The sequence below is a fragment of the Bos grunniens genome, chromosome 11, assembly GCF_055505025.1.
Source record: "Bos grunniens cultivar Pamir isolate PY7600 chromosome 11, Bosgru_T2T1.0, whole genome shotgun sequence".
Classification (NCBI taxonomy): domain Eukaryota; kingdom Metazoa; phylum Chordata; class Mammalia; order Artiodactyla; family Bovidae; genus Bos; species Bos grunniens.
Genome location: NC_141175.1, coordinates 80394290 through 80414114, shown reverse-complemented (window position 1 = coordinate 80414114; position 19825 = coordinate 80394290). Strand labels below are relative to the sequence as shown.

The 19825-nt window shown below is 55.8% G+C and overlaps 2 protein-coding genes across 8 annotated transcripts in view; one reads left to right on the top strand and one right to left on the bottom strand.

The window, feature by feature from the left end:
- Positions 1–1595: 1595 nt before the first annotated feature.
- LOC147363394 (uncharacterized) lies at positions 1596–6950 on the bottom strand. Of its 2 annotated transcripts, none has more exons than XM_086323796.1 (2): positions 6810–6950; positions 1596–3797 (listed from the first exon to the last, which is right to left on the bottom strand). In XM_086323796.1, the coding sequence occupies exon 2, from the start codon at positions 3529–3531 to the stop codon at positions 2644–2646; it is 888 nt and encodes a 295-aa protein (XP_086179922.1). In that variant the 5' UTR covers positions 3532–3797; positions 6810–6950; the 3' UTR covers positions 1596–2643. The 2 variants fall into 2 exon arrangements, with proteins under 2 accessions (XP_086179922.1, XP_086179923.1); XM_086323797.1 differs by having other exon boundaries at positions 6740–6866.
- Positions 6951–7015: 65 nt separating this feature from the next.
- SIX3 (SIX homeobox 3) overlaps positions 7016–19825 on the top strand; it is a 41375-nt gene continuing 28565 nt past the window's right edge. For 2 of the 6 annotated variants that reach the window (XM_086323793.1, XM_086323791.1), the window contains exons 1-3: positions 7016–7943; positions 15587–16388; positions 18196–18355. In XM_086323793.1, the coding sequence (XP_086179919.1) occupies positions 7889–7943; positions 15587–16388; positions 18196–18355 (1017 nt within the window). In that variant the 5' untranslated portion in view covers positions 7016–7888. Of the gene's footprint in view, positions 7944–15586; positions 16389–18195; positions 19647–19825 lie in introns of those variants that run through there. The other 4 variants (XM_086323792.1, XM_086323794.1, XM_086323790.1 and 1 more) reach the window with 4 other exon arrangements.

Below are 19825 nucleotides of genomic sequence, written 5' to 3'. Positions count from 1 at the left end.
GGGAAGCACTTTTCTAACATTTTTTCAAGCTTTTAAATGCTAGAAGTCCACCAATGCCGGCAGAATCCAACGTCAGCCCAGAAGAACCTACGCTTCAAGTTGCTTGGTTTAACAAGCTCATATAACTATTATTTTTTTCCTATTGGGCACTTAAAAATATCTCACCTAATTCAAAATAACCCTTCCTTATCATCCCAAACATTTCATTTCAGTTCCTGTAATATTTACTTCTTTCCATACCCAATTAGGGAAAAAAAAATCTGCCCCGATTTTAGGAAGAAAAAAGATGTTTAAATTTTCTGACTGTAAGAATGGTTGAAAAGTTTCTTTCCCTTCTCAAATCAGCATTCAAAAATATTTATACATCCATTTACTTCTGTTGTGAGAACAGGATTGCCGCTTTTGCTCAACGCAAAAGGTTTTTGAAATGACACAAACCTGTCTGTGTGTGTTTCTAGAATTAATACACGTGTATTCATTGAGGTGGTGGGCTTTCCAACTAGGGGGATCCGCCTTGGGAGAAGTACCCTGCCTGGGGAGCATTTAAGGAAATGTTAATATCCAAACAAAAGCAGTATTACCATTGCTATCCACTCCCTCCCCCAGAGGGAAAACAATTAATAATTTGCATATGCTCAAGACACAAGTTAAAGACAAAGGGCCCCCTCACAGACTGTGGTAACTATGCAGCCCTCCACAAGCTGCACAGACCCAGCCCTGCACTGCTCTTGCTCCCAAAAGAATAGCATTAAGCTCGGTAACTAAAAATAGTGGTTCTGGCCCCTCTGGCCCATTCCCACTGTAGAACCGCATTTCCCCAATGAAAAACATCTTCCAATTTCACCAGAGCTTCTAGGCAAAAAAAAAAAAAAGTATAGTTCCAAGGGGAAAAAATACGTATATACTTTGCCCTTTTTATTTTAATGGCCAAACATTGTAATGCTAGCTAAATAGAAATTCTTGTCTGTTAATAGGTTTCTTTAGTTTGTAATAAATAGGAATGCTAATGACTAAAATTTGGTATTTGGTATGCATTAGCTTTTGTGAGCTTTTCTTTACAGTCCTCATTGACATGCAATATGGCAAGCTTCCTTTGAAACATATTTATAAAATAACTACAGTATAATTAAACCAACAAAGCCATCTTTTAAGTAAGCTTAATAGCTCAGTTTTTTTTCACCTGGGTAAAATTTTATTTTAAAAAGAAAAATAGTTATGCTTCAATCCCACTGTATATTTTATTCTGTGCATCTAATATTTCCTTTGCATCTACAATCTATGCATATCTAATTCTTTTTGACAACTATGATTATTAATAAAGTGCTCATGAAAGATATGCTTCATAGCTTCTTCAACAAGAATGTTTTTTTGTTAATGGAAATTGTAACATATCTTGACAGATACAATATATAAGATCTGCTTTTTTCTTAATTGTTAATATTTCTGGGTTGAATACTCAAGGAGCGGATCAACAGATATGGCAGGTAATAATCAGAGTGGATGCTATTTTATACAATGTAACTAAAAATATTTTAATGATTTAAAAGCAAGAGATAAATAAAAGCAATTATGTTTAATTTTGCTTTCGGTGTGCGAACAATTTTTGGTTGTTGTTGCTGCAGTTGCGGGTGTGTTTAATAGAGGAGGAAGCTCCGAGCGCTGAGTGATCGGTACCGACGCGGCTCTGCCTTCTTGCAGCTGAAGGGTCCTGCAAGCCGCCCTTTCTCTGCTTTCTCTGCTCTCAGCGGTTTCAACGTCCCTCCAAGAGACGCAGGGCCCCGGCTGAATGCTAATTCATAAAACACAGTGGTTCAAGTTCACCAAGTTTTCCTCAATTTTGCAAACTGTTCCTCTTTCGCTATGCCTCAAGATTTAAGACCACACGATTTCCCAAAAAGAAAAACTCAAAAAGACACCAGGCGCCGACGGGAGCTAGTGGAGCGGGGTCTGGTGCTCGCCCGCCCCTGGACTCCTGCCCACCCGGCTCTGCCCCACGCGCCTTGGTCCTTCTCTCCCCAGACTCCGTCCTCTCCGCCCCGGGCCTGCCAGGCCCCCAGCTCCCCCCTGCGCCGAAAATAAACACAGTTGACATCAGTTTATAATCTTTATTTGAAACTGTTTCCAAGGCTACAAATTACCGTGCCTCCCATGCAACAGGTACCTCCGAAGCGGTATCATTACAGATTAACCGTAATGTGTGGGATTAGAATAAAAGCATAGGGATTAGGTAAAAGGGGGGACGCCCGAGAAATAACGCCCGAGCGCATCTCGACTCAGAGGCAGCGGGTGGAATCCTCGTAGACGCTCGCTGCCCTGGAGCCGCAGCTCCTCCGCTCTCCGGCCCCGGAGCGGTCAGGGCCGGCGGTGCCCGAAGGGCTGGCGGGGCCAAAGGCTGGACGCCGGGAACGAATGACGGGGTCGCCAGGTTCGGGAGGACGAAGAGTTGGGAGGCCGCAAAGGCGGGGGGGTGGGGGGCGCGGGCTGGCCTATAGCCCGGTTGCGGGCCGCGGGTAGCACAGGGCTCAGGGCACCCTTCGCCGCGATACGCGGCGCCTGGAACTCGGAGAAGAAAACATCACGCCCACAAGGGGTCACAGGTCTAGAATGTTGCCCACGCCGCGTTCAAGGTCCAAGTCTAGAGGGTCAGTCCTCGTGTAACTCCCGTGCCGCTGCCACTCTCTGCCTGGCTGGGGCAGGGGGACGGGACCCGGCGGCAGTGGGGTGAGTGGCGGCGGCGCAGGCCGCCCGCTCCCTTCCGAGACCAGGACTTGGGCCTCTGCCTCCCGCCAAGGCCATGCGCCTCATTCGGCCACCTCCCCGGCCTGACCGACCCCTACCCCAGAATTTCAGAAAGACCGCGAGCTCCTTCTCCGCGCTTTGCGCGTTTGGAGCTCGCCTCGCTGAGCCCAGCGGGACTCGGGCCTGCCTTCGGCCACAGCCCCGAGCCGCTGACGCCGCCCCGAGAACTGTTGGCGCGCGCCGGTGGAGGGCGTGGGACTGGGAAAAACAAACGGGGCCGACGCGCGGGTTTGGGATGGGGACCGGCTGGGGGCTGGAAGGAAGTTCGCGGTGTGGCCGCGGCGCCAAACAAAGCCCCCTTGGGAGCCCCGTCACCCCACGTTGACTCCAGGCCCTCGCCTTAGAGCAGGCCGCCCCACTCAGGGGGCGCAAGCCAGGACCGAGCCTCCGCCGCCGCCGGAGCCCGCGCTCTCCTTGGGTCGGGCAAGTCAAGCCCGCTGCCAGTCCCGAAGGCACGAAGGCCAGGTCGGCCGGCGGGGCAGCCTCACCCCGCCACCAAAGCCAAAAGAGCGAGGCCGAGGGGTGACTCCACGTTGATGTCCTCCGCCAAGAAGCGAGTTTGTCCCCGGCGCGCGCTGGAACCACAGCTCTGCCAGCAGCCCCAGAGGGGCCCAGAGGGCTCCCAAGTGTTCGGAAGTGGGCAACCAACTTCATCGAGACTTCTGCTTTCAAGAGAAGGGCCCCGGCTGAGGAGGCGGCGGGAGGGGACTGTTGCAAACAGCTGTTCCTCATACATATTTCATTACACAATCAGATAATGCGTCCCACCACCTTCTCAATTATTCACAGATAAACATTTTCAAGACGTTTTGACATCTGTCTTAGTGCCTGCTATTAATTTAGTAATCACTGTAGTTAAAAATGTATGGGATTTTTGCCGTCGGAGCACCTCCTCTCGGGCGCGCGGGCCCAGTGTTGCCGGGCTGTGACTGGAAGCCTGGGCCCTCCGGGGGTGAAGACGCCTTTGGAGGTGAGACGGTCTCTCTGGCGCAAGGGCACTGTTAACGGGAGCGATTAAAGGGGTATCTGGTTATTTTTATTGTGGAAAGTGATGGTTGCCCCTCCCCCACCCGCATAGACATCCCCCGCCCCCGACACACACTTTCCCGCCTCAGCACTGGACTGGACAACGAAGTTCAGCCCTTTGCCCCGGGCAGCGGAAATGGTTTGCTTCTATCTGCGCGGCGGGTTTCTCGTAAGGAAGACGCGTGCAACTACAGTTGGCTCATTTGGGACCAAGGAGAGGGAGAAAGAGAGAGAGGCTGGGACGGGGGAGGGAGGGAGGGAGAGGAGCTCACGATCGCTAAGAACTCATCACAACAAAAAACTCTAACAACACAGTGCACCTCCATTCCAGAGGTCACAAACCTCCCTAGTTTTACCCTGAGCCCGGTGGCTGGGCAGCGGTGACAAGGGCGTTTAGGAAACACAGAGAAAAATAAATTCGCTCCAGTGAGTGTACATGGGGCATGTGGGGCTATGAGAAAACGAGCTGCTTTTCTGCTTGAGTGATAAATGCTGCAATGAGCTTAGCTATGTAACCGGAGTTTTCTAAATCAAACAAGCAGAGTTTGGAGAATCTTGTAGAATTCATTGGTAAGTAATAGCCAACATCTCCAACTCTAAAATGCTGATTGTTATTTATTATTGGGAGAGAGACCAATAATTATTTATTATTGGTCTAAATAAACTATCCAAAGAGGGGAGAAAGAAATGCCCCAAGGGAAAGGAGTTTGCTTCCACATGTCCTGAATCTCAGCTATAGGGAATGGAAGTTACACTTCGGGTGTGGGAGCAATGGTCCCTTTATTCACCCCCACCCCTTCTGTCACAGTCTCCTTCTGAGGTACAACAGCAGGTGGACCCTTATTAGGGAATAAGGAAAAACAGACCTGGAGAAAGAAAAAGGTCTTGGAAGAAACTGTCCTTCCAAGAAACATTAACAGACTTTAAAGTGATTCACTCTTTATTGTTCAAAACGACTCTTGCTAAAATTTCCAGGAATTAAGTATAGGGGGAGAAGGGGCAGAGTGACCCCAAAAGGGAAGACATTCTTTCCTACTCAGATCCCTACTCTACCCTCTACATTTCTAGGGCAACTACATCTGCTTCAACCTGTCCTTCCAGGTTTACAGGATGGCTCATCTCTTTTTCACAAGAGGAACCTTCCTCTACCCCTTGCAGGATGTTATCTACTTGCTAGCCCAGAAAACCCTCTTCCTCCCTCCCCATCCTATTTTAGTCTAAAAGAATTTTCCAAGCGAACCCTCTACTTTTAGAGAGAGATTTAGGGAGGGAAGTGAAGTGGATGTAAGGGCACCATTACACCCAGGGTGCTAGCCTCTTCTGCAGGAAAACCATGGTGGCTACTATCTGCAAGGTTTACTGGGACCGGGGCAGGCAAAAAGCTGAAACCACAATCAAGCCTGTGCACTTGTCTTTTGGGAGAGCTACTCTAGGAATCCCCCTTCCTGACTTCCAAGTTGACCAGGACAGTAGGTTCTGTTTGGAACTGAGCAATAGGGAGTGAGAAGTTGCCAATATCTCACCAAGAAAATCAGTCTAACAAACCAAATAATTCAGTTTGCTTTGGAGTGTTCTTTTGTGGATTTATTTGATATAAAGGGAATTGGGGTGGAGGTGAAGGCAGGAGAGTATGCAGCTAGCTAAGGCTCTTTTTAACGACTAAATTTGGCATAAAGGGAGACAAGGGGGCAAAATAAGGGCCTCCTGGCTTCTTGAATCCTGGTTGGGGCTGAACGTTCCTATTAGAAATCTACCAGCTTTTGAGTGAAGGCGTCTATGCTTTCCACCCTATCCTTCAGAACCCAATCTCATAAACCAATAGTAATAACAAATAAATAATCCGGGTCAAAATGAATATTTTCTGGATTGCCCTCTTCTGGGGGTCTCCAGCCCAGCTTAGAAGAAGGTGAAAGGATCGGCTTTGGGGTGGATGCGGTGCTCTTTCTAGTCTCCAGCACTTGATCTGGAACATTTCACCCAGTCTGCTTAACAAAGTTTCTCCTTCGGGGAGCCAACGTCCGTCTCTCTAGCAGGAAGCCCTTGGCCTCGCGTTCCGCATCCTCATTGGAGCCACTCTCCCTGTATGTGGCTTCCTGCACACCTGCCTGTGGCTGGGTTCACTCCGAGCGCGGGCACTGCGGCTTTTGTCTGCATCTGCACAACTGGGTGTGCACCCGTTCATTCAAATAATACTGTCTGTGGACATTTCTTCCCCCCTCCCTCAAATCCTGCTGTTAGTATTCCTCTAATTCTCCTGTGCATTCGGGTACAACTGCATGTACGTTCCGTGTACAGTCAGGTGACTCAGCTTTAAGCCTGAGCTCCGACGTATGCGACCCCCTGAGTCTGCGTGAAGAGGAGGAAGTGTGCAAGTGTAAATTCGGGGCTTTAGGTGGGGCGCGAGGTTAATAAGGTTTTCCGGCCCCAGGGCCTTCTAGGCCTCTCTTACACCTTACATCTCCCCATCTTAACTTTTCAGGAAGAGGGCGATCCTCCGAGGATCCTGCGCCTTGTTCCTTGGGTGGGGGGAGGGGAGAGAAGGGTCGAAACAGCTTTTGGGATCTCTTTTGGTCGATTTTGGCCGGGCCAGGGCAAATGGGAGTGGTGGGGGAGTCCGCGAAGTCGCCTAGAGGCTCGCGACTGCACCCCTCCACTCAGGCCACCAACTGGATCAGGGCGCCCCGGGATCCTGGGGACCTTTTAGGAACCAACAGTGAAAGTCCAGGCGCCTCGAGGGTGAGTAATCTACGTCTTTGGGGGCGAAACTTTCTTCCTCGGCCTCCTCCGGGGACCGGCTGTATTTGTAACTGGGAGCTGGCCTGGGACCGCCCCCTCGGCCCCTCCTCCCGCCCCCACCTCGGCGCTCCAAGCTCAGCCGGATGCCGGACCCTGAGCCCCTGCCACCGCCACGCACCCTAAAGGGCCACGCCATCTCTTAGAGTCCCTGGAGAGGCCTAAGGGCCTGGAGCGGATAGGAAGGGTACCAAGAAGGGTGGTCAGGGTCGTGCCGCGACCGCCGTGCGATGTATCCCTCCGCCGGGCGCCGCCTTGCTGGCCCGCGCGTCTTCTAGTCCCCGAAGCCGGCGGGAGCGCTGGTCTCCAGCGTGCTGGGATGGGAATGCGGGTGGCTAGCACGCGACTGGAAGCTGTTCTCGCAGGGATGGTGCGGGGACCGGTGCGTTCCTGGAATCCTGTAGATGTGTTTTCTCGTGAGTGTGAGAAAGATGAGTATTCGCGGCTAACTTCAGGTCAGTTTGTTCGTGAAAGGCTGTTGTCAGTGCGTCGGCCTGTCTCCTGCGCATTCGCCCAAAGTGAGGCCACCTCTCTCCCGCTTTCCATACAGCCTCCCAGGCTCGGCCAAAGGGCCAAGACCCGGGGCCCCTGAGGCCTGGAGAGGTGAGGGTCTTGCTATGCGCCCCCGGGGTTTTGATCATGAATTCCAAGCTGCCCAGGTGCCCAGACTGGGTCAACCTAGAAAACCTACGTGGGAAAGGGGGACTCGGAGAGCTATCCCCACGTCCAGTGCAGGGTGAAGTCCCAAGCTTGAGCACTGGACCTGCAGACCTGGAGTCTCACTGCCGACCCAGCCGGGGATCCGGATGGAGTAGTGCTGGTACAGGGTGGAGGTGGAGATGAAAAGAAGGGAAAAGAAAAAACTACACTGGGTGGAGATGGAGTTGGGCAGCTTCTGAAATCGCCGGCTTTTCGCCCTGCTTTGGGGAGGTGCATCGGGCTGCGCCGTTACCACCACCCCCCCCCCCAACCGGAAAATAAAGCTAATGATGTAGTAATTTAGGAGGGGGTAAGGGGCTGGGCGAAAGGAGGAAGGATGGGGAACACGCGCCCCAAGAGCGAAGGCAAACAGCTGTGCAGGCGCTGCCCGCAGCTCAGGCTTCCCAACAGGTTAGCTAGACAGGGATCCACCCGGCATTTCGCAGGAAAGGGTGGGGGTTGGGGGGAGACTGAGCGAGAGGGGGAGAGAGCCTCACAAGAGGACAGAGGGAGGGAGAGAGATAGGAGCCAGAGCGCGCGCCGCGAGGTTTAAAAGGAGACACACTTCCTAATGAATATTTATCCGCCGCTGCTTCCTGCTCCTGGCTTCCCTTACCTTTCCACAGGTAAGATCCTCCCTGCTTCCCAGCCCTGGGAGGGGTGGGGGTGCTCCCAGCTCCCCCAGTCAGTCTCGGGGCAAAGTTGGAGGGGCGGAGGGGTTCTTGGCAGCCGAGGAAAGGGAGTAGGAGGGCGAGTCCCTCCCGGCTGGGCTGGGGCACCGGCGCAGGAGACCCTGCACTGCCAAGGCCGCGTGCGTGGGCTACCTGTGTGGAGTGGGTGCGAGTGCGTGTGTGTGAGAGGGAGAGGATGTGCACCCGCGGGCGCGAGCGCCTGTTTCCCGCGCGCTCTGAGGACGTTTTTCTGACTTTTCACTCGGACGCTCCGGATTTCTTGCCTTTGCCTTTCTCTGCTTCCTTCTCCTCCTGCTTCTGCCCTCTCCACCTCCCCCACCCTGTCCCCAGCCCTGGCCCCTGAGACGCTCCTCTGCGGGCTACTGTATATAGCTGGCGAGTGCTCCCCCGGGGCTGGATCCCGGTCTCTTATAAGAGAGGGTGTATAGGTGGGTTTCTGTCCCCAGTCCCCCCCCCCCCACCCCACACACACACACAAAGGCCGCGCGGCCACGGGGGCCCCCGGGTCCCCTTCCAGCCCGCTACACTCTGGAGGTGCTGCGGCGCGTTCCGCCACCCACACGCCTCGGGGCACCGAGGCCCACGACCGACCTAAGGGTGATCGGGCCCTCGGGTCCCGGGTGGAGCCGTCCTGGGCTGCAGCTGGGAGCCGGAGGGACCCCGGGAGAGAGCGCCACTCAGCCCCTCCCTCACCTCCTCCTCCCGCCTTCGCCCGCGGGAGGAGCAGCAGGAATTCGGGGCTGCCACGGAGGGCGGGGGGGGAACTGGGAGGGGAAAAGGGAAGGGGGCCCGGGGAGGAGCTGGTGCTAGAACCAGAATTCTTAAATGGACTTACTTGGCCACCTGTTGAGAATCCATGTGGGGTCGGCCGGCTCCGGAGCTGCGCGTGGTGGACACACAAAACCAAACGCCCAAGTTGGAAAAAGAAAATTATTTCTCTGGCCATGCCTGGCGCAGCCAGCCTGTCAGGCTCGCAGCTCGGCAACAGGGTCCGGCGGCTGCAGAGCCAAAAGAAACTTTGCCAGGTCTCTAGCCACCCCAGTGTCCCCCTCATCCCACGCCTCCTCGGTTCCGAGGCCGGGAGCTGGGAGCCCCCGGACTCGGCGCTCAGGGCCCAGCACCCGCAGTTCGGCTTAAGCCGGGACAGGCTTTCTAAGCCCTGCTCAGAAGTCAAGAGCAGCAGCGCCGCCGCCTCCTCGCGGCCTTTCAAGACGCGGTCGCTCCTTATTCTTGTGCCTCGGCCTCTCTGGTTGCCCCGGGACAAAGCCCCTGGAGCCCGGCCGCTCCCTTCCCGCTAAATCCCCTTGGGGTCAAGGCGTTACCAGCACCCGGCCCCTCGCGCTTCTCCTGCCAGCAGTGTGGCTCTTAAAGACCGCAAACCTCCCCCCCAACCCCCCCACCCCCCGCCACCTCGCCCTGCGCGCTCCCCCGACCCCCGCCTCCCCGCCCATCTCCTATGGATCTAGCCCCCCACGCCGACGCCTCAGGTCCCTCCTGTCCCGACCGAGGCCCGCGGACTCCTAGCCCCCTCCTCTCGCCTCCTCCCCTGAGCAGTTGGTGGGCCTGGCCTTGGGGCCACAGAGCTGAGTTAGACCCTCCGCCTTAGGACCCCTTTTCTCTCCAACAGCTTCAACTCCTCTCCTCCCCGCTCCTACCTTTGGCCTTTTCATGGATCAAGGCCCCGGTCACTGCCTTGCCCAGGGCAGAGATGATTTCTAAAACTCATCAGTTTGGGCTTGAATTAGGAGGTCGTGGAATGGAAAAAGGGGCGGAGCATGCCAGTTGAGCTGGGGGAGAGAAGTGAAGAGGAGCAGACCAGATGGATTCAGAAGGCTGTGCTATCCCAAGGCCTACCTGGCCTTTTGGCAGAGGATGAGAGCTGGATGGAGCCACTCATTCCTAGAGATGGCCATTCTGGAATGGGTTCCAGAGGTTACCAATCTGGCCAGCCCATGTGTGTCTGAGAGATTGTGGGCATGGGGGTGGGGGGAGGGTAGGCACCTCCAGAACGCCCAGAGTGTGGACCTGAAAGCAACCTGCTTTCCAAGCTTTGTATATTAATCCCCCCAAAAGTAACCCTTAAAAGCCCAAGAGCTGGGTGAGCAAGGAGGGGCCTTGAGTAACAACTGTCCAGGGAAAGGGGCATCAGGGGAGAGAGGGGGTAGAGAGGGGAAGGAGTCTACTCTTTCAAAGCACTGAAGCCCAACTGCTAACAAGGTTCCTGACATTTGCTGGTCAACAATGTCACTTGCCCCACCAAGAAAAGAAGTAGATGGTGCTTTAGTCCTCCTTCTTTCCAGAGCTCTCCCTCTCTTTTTCTCCTTCAGGCCTATTTTAGTCTTAGTCTCACCCTAGCAGCGAGTTGATCCTGTGCAGAGTGGCCTTTTGCCTAGAGTGCTTTTTTTCAGGCCTCCTGGAGACCCGATGTGTGATGAAAGAAAAAAATCTGAGACATCGTGACTAGGATTGGGGACAAGAACAGGGTGCACTGTGGTACCTTGCCTTTCCTAGTGTCAACTATCATAACATTTGACTGTGCTTGAGGTCTGTGGATGGTGGGAGCAATGATGGTGTGCCCACCCCTTCTTAACTCCAAGCCCTAGCACATCAGTTCTGGCTGTTACACCCGGGATCTCTGCAAAAAGAAAAAAGTAGGCAGCCTCCTGGGCAATGGAGACCAAAGGAATTTGGAGGAGGAAGGAGATGGAAAGCTGACCCTCCACGGGCATCTACTCTCTGCCACGCCAAGGTTAGTCCACTTGCAGTTCTTTAAGGAACTGGGGTGACTGATTTGAAATTGACCCTCTTGAGAAATGTTGGCAGTGCTTTCCTTAGGCTACAACCAAAGGCCACAAACCATCCCCTGGCCCCCCACCCAAGTCTCCCACCTCTTCTCTTGTGGCTGGGTAACCACAGCCACCTAGGCCTTGTTTGTGCCCACTCTCCTGGGCCTGGCAGTGGGAGGTGCGGTGGCCCAAGACAGAGCCAAACTTTTCTTGTTTGAGGATGTGGGGGGCAGAGGGGCCTTGGGCGGGCGGTGGGGCTCATTAGGCAGAGCGGGGTGCCGAGAGGTGTGCGCCGCCAGCCGGGAGGCCGCCTTTGAGCGGTCGGGGCGGCTTCATTAAGCGGCGCTAACAAGGCATACAAATGCCGGGCCCAGCAGCTTTCTTGCAATGTCGGGGCCTTAGCAGGGCGCCAGGCTAATGAGGGTCACTCAAAGGGGCTGATCAAATATTCAAATTTCCCCGCACGCCGGGAACTTTTATGTATGGAGAAAGTTGAGGCAACTGAGCTGTGTTTACTGTCCTGGTCGACAATTACTCGGAGCGCGGGTGCCCGGAGGCTAAGGAGGGGCGGGGGCGCGGGAAGGGAGCAGTTGTTGTTGTTGTTGTTGTTTTTCATTCAAAGGAAAGTAATCGGGGTCCTTGAAGGGCTTCGCGGCCTCCCGGCCTGCGTGCTGCGCTCCCCTGCGCCTTCCTTGGCCGTCGGCGCCAAGCGCCTCAGTTTGCAGCTTGCGGGGAGGCCCAGACCGCGGGCCAGCTCCCGCCTCCCTAAGTCTTGGGGGCCGGACAAGCGTTGCCCCCCAAGACAAACTGGCCTATGGAGATGAGCGAGGTCAAGTGGGTGCCGCTGCCCCAGCCCTCGGATCTTCCTCTCTTGGAGGCTTCCAGACCCCTTGGCTTTGCCGGTAACAGAAACTAGGAGAGCGTGGGACTCTCTTAGACACCTCTTCTGGTGGAGTTGAGACTGCCTCGGTTGGGAATGACATTTGTAAGTAAATGCCCAGTAGGTCCTGGGAAGAGAAGGCTATCTTCCAGCCCAAAGGCCCTTTCTCCCCTCATCACCTGTGCTGCTGTCCTTCTCATCGCCTGGGTCAGGATTAAGGCAGAGACGATGGTGACAATTTTGTGACCTCGGCCTGTACTGGTGCCATATCCCAGATCCCGGAGTCTGAGCGGCCAGAGAGCAGAAGACACCTAGAGACTCCGCGGGCCGACCTAGCCATCCAGATCGCCCTTCTCTGAAAGACCCAGGGAGCAGGAGGCCCCTGCGCGCCACCTCCTCCAGGCGTCCCCCAGGCCCACCTCCCGGCTCTCACGCTGCTCAGCACTTCGGATCCCCATAGCAGCGGGGCACACAGCCTGGGCCCCAGAACCCGAGGTCCTTCTCCTAACATCCCTCCCCAACGCCAGCGTCTAGGAATTTGGGAGGGGAAGCTCTGCCGCTCCACCTCCCCACCAACCTCCCATCAGCACCTTAGATCGACATCCTGCCGAGTCTGTCCTCCCAGCTCGGCCGGGAGCCAGTCCAGCCATCCGTGCCGCGGACAAGCCGCCCCGCCTCCCTCCCCAGCTCTCTGGACTCTCAACTTACGGGCTCCCGGCGGCAGGCGTGGTGCTTCGGGCCGTAGCGGAGAGCCGCTGGCAGCTGCGGGACCGCGGGGTGGGCTCGGTGGGCGGCTCGGAGCTCGGCTCTGCAGGGAGTCTCAGACAGCCCGGGGCTGCGCGCTCACCCCGCCGCTCCCGGCCCTGGCCGGGCGCACAAAGCTGCGCGCCTGGCTGTCGCCCTCCGCCCCGCTTTGCACCCAGCAAGCCGCCGGAGGGGTGCGGCGGCTCGGCAGGCTCCCCGGCTGAGGCTAGGGGCAGAGGTGCCGCCGAGCTGAACCTCAGCCCCACTTGCTTCAATTCTCCTGGAGTGGCGACGGTTTTCGATTTCAGCGCTTTCGGCAGAGCCCGCGGCACCTGCCCTGCCTCCCTCCGGGGTTGGCCCAGCAGCGGCGGGGAGAGGCCGGGTCGCCCCAACCCGGAGGCGGGGGTTGCGGGGACTGGGAGGGGACTGGCTGGGTTCACCCGCCCGCCCGGCGCCTTGGGTCCTCGGTTCCAGGGATGCAGTTTCGGGGTCACGAGCTGTTTTCAAAAAGTTGAACACAATATTCGGAAACCCACCCGTAGGAATTCTCCCCCCACACGCGGCACAATACCCACTCCCCTCCCCTTTTTCATTCCTTCCTCCCCCGCTTCCTCCTCCTGCCCCTTCCCCCTCCCACCCCTCAGCCGATAATCCTTCCCCGACGAGAGAAAGGAGAGAAAGGGTCGGGAAGAAAAGATGAAGTGTCTGTTTTTGTGTCCCAACCTTAGGGCTCTTTCTGGGCCCGCAGTGAGCGACCGCCTAGAGCTTCTCAGCTGAGCAGAAAAGGACTCGGACGGGAGGAAGATTCACGGAGGGGAGAGATACATGGAGCCCCACAAAGTGGGGCTTGGCAGGTCTTCCCTTTGGGCGAATATTTAACCTGCCTCAGTCAGCGGGTTTAAGACCAGCGACCCTAGCTGCCTGGGGGCTGAGTGGCCGGCGTCTACCCCTTTGCTCAGCCCACAGCCTCCCAGCTGCAGTGGAGCCTCCAAAGCAGCTTGCATGTCTCACCCGGGAAGCCTGGTGTTGGGGGAGTCAAGGCCTAAGGAGGCCAGAACTAGGGGTTTAGGGGCTGGGACACTTACAGCCCTAGTAGCGTTAGGTTTCCTATTTAAATTCTCTCACAGTCTGTCTTTCTCGCCTTCCTCTTTGAGATCTGCAAAGTGGTGTTGGTCTCAGTGCCTCACCCCCAGATCTGCATCGGAATGTAGAAAAGATCCTTTTTTTTTTTTTAAAGAAAAAAAGTTTTGAATTCCTCAATGATTTTTCTTCTGGAAAGGCAGCTTAGGATAATTATTTCAGCTTTATTGAGGGCAGATTAGTTGAAGTCTGGACGCTGCGTTTTCAATACACGTTGTACACGGGCCGACAATGTGGGCATTGTTGGCTACTGTGTGTGAACTCATTCAAAATATACACTTTTTAACACCAAACCGAGTCCTGTCTAAATATACACAGTGCTTAGGGGAAAGACATCACTGACCCCGACAAATCTGCGTAAATCACACTTCCCTAGTTACAGAAGCCTCACAAAGGGAGGCCCGGCTCAAGATGCTGATTACATGTTCTTTAACGCAACATACCTTAGAATAAAACCCATGCCTGGCCTGGAGGTTGCAGTGGCCAGGGGGAGGGAGGGCTCTCTTCATGTCATGGGCCTTTTGGGGTTTGTTTTAGGCTTATGATGTTACATGGATTTTTTTTTTTTTTCTTTACTATGTGAGCAAACAAGCAATTTTCAGGCCTGCTTGCTTCTTCAGGGCAGCCTCCAAAGTTTGAGTGCCTTCTGGGGTTGGTAGCCAGATCCACTAGCCCCTTGGGGGTTGTGGGGCTACCGGGCATCTTGGGAAGGGGAAGAGGGCTTTCAGTTGTCTCGACCCAACCTTCTCCACCACTCCTAGGGAGGCAGCTGAAACCTGGGGGGAAACAAAGAGGTGGGCCGCCTTTTATGATGGAAAGGGTACTGTTGTTTCTACTGCTATTTAAAAATATAAGGCAATAGGGGAAATCAAGGCTCCTTGACTGGAAACAGAATTAAAGAGAAACCAGATTCAATGCAGAGGAAGTTGGGGGTAAATGTGGCTGAAGATTTCAGACTAGGGAGGCCAGAGTGGCCTCCTGAGCCCTGGGTCCTGAGATCCGGCTCCCAGGAGCCATATGCTCCCCAAAATTCGAGATCCTGGGGCGCCGAGCCCGCGGAACCAGGGTCGGCGCGCGGTGGGCCCCATGATCTCATCTCTCCTTTCTTTCTCGCCACTATTAGTGCTCACATAGGCAGAAAGAGGCGGCCCGACGTGCACACCGTGTGCAAACCGTGCTGGCTCCGCTGCCCCTCGGCCTCTCCTTGGGGGCTGGCCCCCGGCCTTCATGCAGTGTGGGGAGCCTCTCACCTCCCAACAAAATCCCCCCGTTTAATTGCTCATCCCTTTTAACGACTGTATGTCCATGGCTTGTAAATTTTCTGGACCAACTTCTTTGGGGAAGAGGGGAAAAGAGCTCAGAAACAGTGAGAAACAAGGAGAGAGAGGAAGAGAAGGGGAAGTAGTGAGATTAAGAGTTGCAAAGATTCAAAAAAAAAAAATTCTTTCTCCCCCCTTCTCCCTTTTTCCCTCCTCTCCCCCTCCCCCCACCCCCCCCACTCTGGCTAAGTGGTAAAACCGTCCTTACGTTCTCGGTATTGATTGGCAGGGCTGACAGTGATTGGCAGCGGTTGCCGTGGCAACGCTACAACGACACTCCGCAGACCAATAGAAAAGCGAAACAAAATGTTTCAATGCTGCACTCACTGTGGATTTAGGGGAGATATTATGAGGCTGTTGTCATTAGGGCGATTGCTGTGGAATCGCTGAATCTTGACTCGGCGGTGGTTGGCTCTCGCTCGCTCTCTCCCCCTCTCCCTCTCTCTGTCTCGGGCTCGCTCTCTGCGCGCGCGCACCGGGCCGCTCTCCTTCCTCCCTCTCTATGTGGCTGCGCGGGTGTGTGTGTGTGTGGATGTGTTCGGGGTGTGGGTGTCCCTTACGCCCTTCCTCCTCCCCCTCCTCCTGCTCCCCCCTCCTTCCCTCCTCCGCCTCCCCCCTCTCCTCTCCCTCCTCCTCGTCCCCATCGCCCCTCTCCTCCTCTTCCTCCCCTCTCTCTTCCTCTCCCTGAATTTTCTCCTCTCCTCTCAGGTCAGTCCATGGTATTCCGCTCCCCCCTAGACCTCTATTCCTCCCACTTCTTGTTGCCAAACTTCGCCGATTCTCACCACCGCTCCCTACTTCTGGCGAGTAGCGGCGGCGGGAACGGCTCGGGAGGCGGCGGCGGCGGCGGCGGCGGGAACGGTGTGGGAGGCGGCGGTGCTGGCGGAGCGGGAGGCGGCGGCGGCGGCGGCTCCAGGGCCCCCCCGGAAGAGTTGTCCATGTTCCAGCTGCCCACCCTCAACTTCTCGCCGGAGCAGGTGGCCAGCGTCTGCGAGACGCTGGAGGAGACGGGCGACATCGAGCGGCTGGGCCGCTTCCTCTGGTCGCTGCCCGTGGCCCCCGGGGCGTGCGAGGCCATCAACAAGCACGAGTCGATCCTGCGCGCGCGCGCCGTGGTCGCTTTCCACACGGGCAACTTCCGCGACCTTTACCACATCCTGGAGAACCACAAGTTCACCAAGGAGTCTCACGGCAAGCTGCAGGCCATGTGGCTCGAGGCGCACTACCAGGAGGCCGAGAAGCTGCGCGGCCGCCCGCTCGGCCCGGTGGACAAGTACCGCGTGCGCAAGAAGTTCCCGCTGCCGCGCACCATCTGGGACGGCGAGCAGAAGACGCATTGCTTCAAGGAGCGGACTCGGAGCCTGCTGCGGGAGTGGTACCTGCAGGACCCCTACCCCAACCCCAGCAAGAAACGCGAACTGGCGCAGGCCACCGGCCTCACTCCCACACAAGTAGGCAACTGGTTTAAGAACCGGAGACAGCGCGACCGCGCTGCGGCGGCCAAGAACAGGTCAGTGGCGGGGACCCCGCGGCCTGGCTACCATCTCCGGGGACGGGGAGGGGGAGATGGATGGAAAAGAGGCGTGAGCGGACAGGAGGCAGGAGGCGAGCGGCTGCCGAGCGCACGAGAAGCCTAGACCTCTTGGTCAGTTTGGAGAAAGTTTCCGCTTGCATGGGAGCGCGGAAGAAGGGCGAGCGTGGACGTATGGGCTGTTTTTGCCCCGAAGGGGCTCTTGTCAGTGTGGAGAGTGTATGAGGTCCTGAGTGTCCATAACCTCTGGGTTGGGTCCTTGGGAGCCTTAGCCCCGCGCTGCACCCGCACCAGCCTTATCAGCCCGGGATCCGGCTCTGGGCTCCACTGGAGCCTGCAGACAGGGAAGGAAGGAAAGAGCTCCTTGCCACCTGGCTTTTACTTCCACGCACTGCAAAAACCCTGGGAGGAATCCACGAACGTCTGGGAGAGGAAATTGAACTGGGTCCCTGCCACAAAGGGGAAAGGCCGGGGTGGCCACCGTGCAGCAGGCCTGTTCCCAAGGCGTTGCAAGTTGTCTGACCAGCAACTGGAGAACCAGGCTGGGAGTGGAGGGGCCGTGGGTGTCGGTGCAGCCCTCCTGCCTTAGCCAAGGAACATGCCGTTGGTCCACTAAGTTAGGGAATAAGCAGAAACAGAAGTTGCCTTGCTGCCCCAGCAAGTTGGCCACAAAGTCACAAAGTTGCACTGGGCTTGACCTGTCAGCAGAGCTGGGCCTGGGGGAAGTAGGGAGAAAAATAAAGTGGAGAGACACTGGGGAAGGAGAGAGTTGGGTGAAACCCCTAGGGAAAGCCTGTATCCCGGGCCTGCCTGGGTGTGCCCTGGCCTAATGCACTGCAGGGAGCCAGGCCGCAGCTGCTGACAGCTGCCAGGGCTGCGGGTTGGGTGTGAATCCCTGGAGGGAGGGAGTGTTTTCCGGTTTAGGTGGCCCAGGCCTGAACCTTTGGCCCTCTCACCCATGCCTGCGGAGCCAATTTTTCGTCCGATGAGGGCAGCGCCCAGGACCAGGGGAAGGCCTCCTTGTGGGGAGAACTCCAGAGACACTAGGTACCGGCAGCCTGGAGGGGTGAAGGGGCAGCCAAAGACGGCTCTACAGTCTCCTCCTGCCTCCTCTGTCGCCCACTTTCTCTCTCGCTCCTCTTCCCCCGCTTTTCTGCTCCCAGCTTCACCATTTTCTCTTCCCCCGATCTTGCGCTCTGCTCAGGGATCCAGAGAGCAAAGCCAAGCGGTCCTCCACGGGAAGATCTCCAGCGGGCGAGCATCCTGCAGCTCTGGACTTGTGCTTGGGGGAGCTGAGGCAGGAGTCAGGGAGGGGACCTGTCTGCTCCAGGGACAGCCAACTGAGTCTGAAGAGTCCCAGGGGCTGGGGAAGTAGAAACATCCTGCCTCTCCCTGACTTCTGCCCCTTTGGGGCTGGGCCTCTTTCACAGCAAGCGCCCAGGCCTCCCCAGGCGGCCGGCCTGGGGTTGTACCTCTTCCTCCGAGGCCCGCCATGATTTAGGAAGCTTTGGGAGACCCCAGAGAACCCCGGGGAAAGGGAGACGGGAGCCCAGACCGCGCTGGGGGACGCTTTGCTGCGCTCGGGGTCAGCTAGGCGTAGCAGGAGGGGGATGAGCGTAGAGAGCGGAATCGGGGGCGGTGGCGAAGGCCACTGGGTTGGGGAAGGCGGAGTAGCACGGGGGCGGCAGGCCCGGCTCCCGGCGGCGCGGGCTTGGGATGGAGGCTTGTCGGAACCGGGTCTTGGGGCCGCTGTGTCAGGGCGTGCGCCGTTTTCTGTCTCCCGCAGGCTCCAGCACCAGGCCATTGGACCGAGCGGCATGCGCTCGCTGGCCGAGCCCGGATGCCCCACGCACGGCTCAGCAGAGTCGCCGTCCACAGCGGCCAGCCCCACCACCAGCGTGTCGAGCCTGACGGAGCGCGCGGACACCGGCACCTCCATCCTCTCGGTAACCTCCAGCGACTCGGAATGTGATGTATGATACCCAAGGCCGCCCTCCTCCCCTCTCCCCGCTCCTTCCCCTCCTCCTCCTTGACTGCCTCCTCTTCCTCCTCCACCCCCAGAACAAACCGAAATCAGGATACACAATCATACACACACCTAAATACACACACACTTCCACTCCAGCCAAAAATATATAAAAACCAAGAAAAATAACAAGTTAAACGCAAACCATCAACAACTCCCAACCACCATCTACCACCACGGCCACCCCAAAGGACCGCGACAGCCAACAGACAGTCACAAGCGCTGATACGGCGGGCAGACAGCATAAAAGAGGTGACAATTGTATACTTTCTAGGACAAGCACCGCTTCTCCTTTCGGTTCCCACGGACCCGGCACCCCACCTGCATGACGATTTATTTGTATCTGGGAAAATACTCCCTAGTTAAAAACGATTAAAAAAGAGTCGACTATACAAAAACCGACCGCCACCACGATGACAAGACGACAAAAGCAAAACAGACAAAAAGAGAAGAAAAAAAACCCGCCATCTCCGTTCGGAATTTGTTAAAAAAAAAAAAAAGAAAAAAGAAAAAAGAACTCCTCCAGAGGGAAATAGCAAATGTTTCTCGCCTTTTGTTGCGCTCTCTCCTTTTTCCTCTCTTGCTCTCTTTCTTTCTCTGTTTTTAAGTCCAAGTATTGGTCAAACAAAATGCAATCTTCTGTTTTTTGTTCAGCAGACAATCATTTTCTTGTTAAGCACCTTTTTCTCTCCACTCTGTCACTGCCTGTGTGGGTACTGGTTATAAATGTGGAAAAAGAATAGTTATGACTGTAACAGATTTTTATTTTTATTTCAAAATTTTATATGAATTATGTATATCTTAATGATCGGTCATTTTCCCAGTTTGTAATATATGTGTAGAAATTGCCTGTATATGATATTGCTTTTTCTCCTCTCCCTTTCTCTTTCTTTCTCTCCCACCTTTTTCCTCCCTCCCCACTCACCTGTCTCTTTCCTTTTTGGGGTTCCCCTCCCACTCGATGTTCCTGGCGTCGACTTGGCAGTCAAGGCGTGGCGTGGTGGGCTGGGTGAGGAAGAGGGACCCTGTCGCTTGCAAAGCGGAGAGTGAGACTGTAGTATTCTTATGCAAAAGCTATTTCAAGTATTTCTTAGCTGCTTTGGAGGTATCTCTCACTCCCCGTAGGGCGCTTTTACTGTTATCTTAACTGCGTGTTTATCTATATGTAAAAACTTTCTAAAGCAAATACAGTATTCTCCATTTTCTTATCACTCCCCGGAGACTGGTGTTTTTGTCCACCACTGTGCCGCAGCCCTGGGGTGCAGCGGCCTGGCCTTTGCTTCCACTCCCACTACGCAGCCACTGAAGCTGGGGTGGAATTTTAAGGCTGAATCTGAATTTTTTCCTGGAGAAGGGGAGTGGGTGGAAAGATGGGAACAGGCCCGTTGGA